This window comes from Vicia villosa, unplaced genomic scaffold (assembly GCF_029867415.1).
Source record: "Vicia villosa cultivar HV-30 ecotype Madison, WI unplaced genomic scaffold, Vvil1.0 ctg.002098F_1_1, whole genome shotgun sequence".
In the NCBI taxonomy this organism is placed as follows: Eukaryota; Viridiplantae; Streptophyta; class Magnoliopsida; order Fabales; family Fabaceae; genus Vicia; species Vicia villosa.
This window is the reverse complement of record NW_026705837.1, coordinates 318,752-323,790: the sequence shown is the minus strand read 5'-3', so window position 1 is coordinate 323,790 and position 5,039 is coordinate 318,752. Positions and strand designations below refer to the sequence as shown.

The 5,039-nt window shown below is 37.0% G+C and overlaps 1 protein-coding gene across 1 annotated transcript; it reads left to right on the top strand.

The window, feature by feature from the left end:
• Window positions 1-3,747: 3,747 nt before the first annotated feature.
• Window positions 3,748-4,706, top strand: LOC131637844 (auxin-responsive protein SAUR36-like). Its single transcript, XM_058908416.1, has one exon. The coding sequence runs from the start codon at window positions 3,973-3,975 to the stop codon at window positions 4,462-4,464; it is 492 nt and encodes a 163-aa protein (XP_058764399.1). The 5' UTR covers window positions 3,748-3,972; the 3' UTR covers window positions 4,465-4,706.
• Window positions 4,707-5,039: the final 333 nt, after the last annotated feature.

Here is a 5,039-nt window from a genome sequence, read left to right as displayed (position 1 = left end):
ATCAGGAGCATACCCGGCCTGCCGGGAATAAGCAGCCAGAATTCCAAACTTCTCAGCATAAGTAGCTACCGACATATTCTCCTGCCCTAACTGTTGGAACTCCAATTCCTTTTTAGTCCTCAGGGAACTAGGAAAATATTTCTCCATAAAAGTGGTCTTGAAATTAACCCACTCCTTAGGTACTTCTTGAATAGTCATCAACGCAGAAGCACTCTTCCACCATCTCATAGCTGGACCTTTTAGCGAATGAGAAGCAACACCACCTTGCCCTCTTCACTACAATGCACGATCTCCAAGATTCCTTCCACATCAGCCACCCACTCGTGTTCCTTAATAGGATCTAATCCGCCATGGAATTCCGGAGGATTCATGCGAATGAAATCCTATAAGTCCCACCTACAGCTTCGGGCACAACCACTGGAACATTATGACCGCCATTCATCTTTTGCATCATCTGCAGCATGAACTGATTCTGCTGCTGTTGCATCAACTGGGGCCACGGAAATTCTCGCCGCCATACGGTTGATTCACTTGTGGGGGTTGAGTGTGGGGGTCAACCACGAGTCCTGCGTCCGTCCACCATGTTCCTGGAGGTCATGAAAATGGGATTGAGTTGATCAGGCTCAATACCATAGTCATAACACAACAAAACTCATGGGAACACAACACATCTTGGACAGAAAGAAACACTTATAATATCTCATGGCTAGGTCGAGGATACGACCTGCTCTGATACCAACTGTAACACCCATATATAATTACATGCATCAAATCATATAAATATACATGAATCCAAGTATTTGGTACTGAAATACCAATAAGTTCCTAGTCAACACATTATACATATTAATGCCTTAATACAAAATTTCTACACAATGGCATAATACATATAAGATGTTCAAAATAAAATACTAAGAACTAGATCAACAATGATCACAAAATGTAATCCACAACGGAAGCTTCGCCATACCAAAAGAACATAAGGAATAAGGGATCAATTGCTTTCTCCTTACCCTTCGCGGAACCTGTAGTACCTGAAATCAATATATAATGGGGTGAGATATAAAATCCCAGTGAGTTCCCTATCCTATGGATCCTCTCGGCTTTACAAGGTTCTAACCTATAAGTCTCAAGTCATAAAAGGAACTAGACCTTGAGCTCTCATACTAACATTATATGGAATCATACTTAGAGTTCAACAACTCAACACAAGATTATTAATCGGAAACCAATACCAAGGCATCCCCATATTCCCGTCCCCTTCTACGTCTAGGAGGTGGCACGAGTCATGAATCCTTTGGAAAAATCTTGACATACGAAATGGATTCGGACTCATGAGCCTTTCCCCATGAATCGTCACTTCACATGGCCCGTACACCATCACAAGTCTCTACCCGTAGGTTCCATTCGTACACAAAAGCGGGAATCAAACCTGCCAAGATTATGTGCCCTTCCGCACGGTGAATGCCTGTTAGCATTCAAAGGAAAAATAAAGAATAAAGAAAATACTACGGTTCCGATTAATACATCAACAATGGTGATCGCTTCCGCAAACCACTAGGCCTGTTAGCCTTTCATACTTTGGTGACCGCTCACGCAAATCACTAGGCCTGTTAGCCTTTCCTCATAAGATTCAAAACACGTATGTTCCATATAATGTCTCATCCTAGGTTTCCTTGTTAAGCTACATAACCTAACAATCCTAGTTTTTCCTCACTTATCCTTTATTCACATAACAATGAAGTTATTCAACCCTCTTGATATAAACATTTATAACAAGGTATACTAATCCACCTGCAATAGAACTCAGTAACAATTATAGAGTACACAAGCATCAAACCAAAAGCATAACGTTCTCAAGAATTCGAACGAAAACCAACCCAAGTACTCAAGCAAATTCCCGATTCTCGATTAAATAATTCTCCCTTTGTTCCCAAAACCTATAATACTAGAAAGTACACGCTTCTAGCTTCCTATCACTTCGAACGGTGATTAAAACAGAGTTATGGTTCAAAAGTTATGATCGTAACAGTTTATCTCATGAAACTAAAGAATTGGCTAAGTAACCTTCAGTTCGCGCCGCGCAACAGCTAGGTCGCGCCGCGAACCTCAGGCAGTGGCAAACCTCACAACATTCTCATAGTGTTCGCGTCGCGAACCCTTGTACGCGCCGCGTACTGATGACAGAACCAAGACCCCTAAAAACCTGCATAGCTCGCGCCGCGTAGCCCCGTTCGCGCCGCGAAGCGCGCGAAAATCAGAAATTCCAGATCTGTTTCTTGCTTTTCCCATGGTTAATCTAACCATCTCCATACTTAAACCTGTTCCAGAATCATACTAAAGCATAGAACAACTTATACATGGTACACTTGGAATATACAACACTAAATCATGAACATTTATGGTTGATTCAAAACCTAGGTTTTTCTATAGAAAACCCCAAAAGCATAACTTATGATTTCCATCCATAATCAAAAGCTATAAGTTTCTAACTAGAACCCACCTCGATTATGAGTCGTTGATGACGAAGATGAGTTGATTCGGCGGAGAAACGATGAAGATCCAAGCTTTCCTCTTCACAAGCTTTCTTCCTCTTCTCTTCCTCTTGCTCTTCCTTCTCTCTACTTCTTCTCTCTAACTCTTGTGTTGTTGCAATTGTGAGGAAAGAAATAGAAAGGAAAGAATATAAGCAACTTAACCTTAAGTTAGCACTTATAACTTAAGTGTCCAAAAGTATCTCTAATGTACCAATTAATGAAACCTCAGTGTCAGCTAATAACATTAGAGCATTTATTAAATACGGGGTATTACAATTGTAATGGAAAAAATCATCAATCTCTATCTTATGTTTGCACACTAGTAGATACCCCTCCATATATATCTTTGATAGCTCAAATAATGCAAATCTTAACCTCTTTATATTTTTAGGGCTTTCTACAAAATTTCTCTAAGCACTCTATCATACGCCTTCTCCAAGTTAATGAAAACCAAGTGCAAGTCTTGTTGATCCACCTGATACTGGTCCATCACACGTCGTAGTAGATAGATTGCTTTCAGGGTCGATCTCTCAAACATAAAACCAAATTGATTCTCAGTAACTTGAGTCTCTTTTCTTAGTCTCCGTTCAATCACCATTTTCCATATAACTTTATGGCACGACTAAGAAGTTTAATCTCCTTTATAATTTGTAGAATTTTATATTTCACCTTGCTCTTATAGATTATTATTAAAGTGTTTCTTCTCTATTCATCTCATATTTGCTTTGATCTAATAAGTTATTTTAATTCAAATTTTAAATTAATTATTTTTAATAATTTATTGAAAACCTAACAAAATAATATTTTTAAAAATTTGAATAAATTATTTTAATACTAGTAACTTATTATAATTCAAATCTAAATCTATCCCAACGATTCATTTTACTCCCGTAAACTTTCATTAAGAACCAAAATTAGAATGAAAAAAATAAAAATAAACAAATTTAAGTTAAGACTAAGTTTGTAATGAAATCAACTCCTCTATTAAATGCTCACCTATAACCATCTCTCTATTACACCAATTAATTTTTTTTTGTTGTATTTTGATAGAATACAAAGATATTTATTGAAGTCAATTTACTAGTTTATTAAATACAACACATTTTGTAATTTGTCTATCATAATGTTTGACCGTTACACATCTTCACCTTGAAAATTCCACCTCATAAATTTCCTTTCCCTCCTTATATAAATACATCCTCAAATCTTGCGCCACTTCATTTCCGTACCAGGTACACATTTACTCCTCTTTACTCCCCTCTCTCTCTCTCTCTCTCTCTCTCTCTCTCTCTTAACCCTTTTCATCTCCATCATCACTTCTTCACTGCAGATCTATCAACCTTCTCATACTCCCACCCACACACTAACAAAACCCATAAACTGTAATCTAGTTTTCTCCCAAAAAAGACATAAATCTTGTTCTTGAAAAAACAACATGCGGTTCAAGTTAGGTAAACGAGTGGTTCGATTCACACGATGTTTCTTCCGGAGATTCCGGACCCGACCCGTATACTTCCGTCTCGGTTCCTCACCGGAGAAGAGTAATAGCATGAAGAAGCTTCTGACATGGGGTCGTAAGTTGACTACTAAAGCAAAGTCTTTATGTTCGAAGAAAAACTCCGGTTATTTACCGGTTGGGTCGGACCCGGTTCAGGGAAACGGTTCAAGTTCAACGGTTCCGAAGGGGTATTTAGCGGTTTATGTGGGTCAGAAAGACGGTGAGTTTCGGCGGGTTTTGGTGCCGGTGGTTTATTTTAACCACCCTTTGTTTGGGGAGTTGTTGAAAGAAGCGGAGAAGGAGTATGGGTTTTATCATCAAGGTGGGATTACGATTCCTTGTCGGGTTAACGAGTTTGAACGGGTGAAGACCCGGATTGAATCCGGGTCGGGTGGACGGGGTTTCACGCGGCGGAGGAAGCTTCGTTGAAAGGGGTGATTGTCTTATTGGTGAGTCACTGAGTTGGTGGGTAAAAAGGTCTTTTTGGTTTTTTTTTTTTAAATTTTATTTTAAATTAGGTTTTAGTTTTTTTTATAATTAAAATAGTGTGTTTGATATTCTTCAAATGTCTATTTGCATATTTGTTGAATACAATATTTAAATGATAACATTTATTGATCCAAAAAAAATTATATGGTTTTTATGGTGTAAATTAAGTAAATAGATTAATCTTATTAATTATTATTATTATTATTATTTTACTTTACTTTGCACTTGGATGATTGGAGTGAGATTTGGATATGACTTTTATTTTTTATTTGTGATAGAGAAAATGTGAAGTTAGCTATATAAAGAATTTACATTTGAGAAGGCTGAAAAATGAGAAGATTTAAATTTTTTCTAGAAATAATCAATTAACTTTTGAAATGAAATTTCAAACATTCTTTTTATAGGAAAATTTCAAACATTTCTATAATGTTTTCTCTAAATTTTATAGGAAAATAAAAAACAGGAAAGGTACTAGAATTTTTTTTTAAAATAACCATTTATTTAAAAAAATTACG

What these genes read in the sequence shown, in the direction of transcription:
- LOC131637844 (XM_058908416.1), top strand. Translation starts at nt 3,973, where the DNA reads ATGCGGTTCAAGTTAGGTAAACGAGTGGTTCGATTCACACGATGTTTC.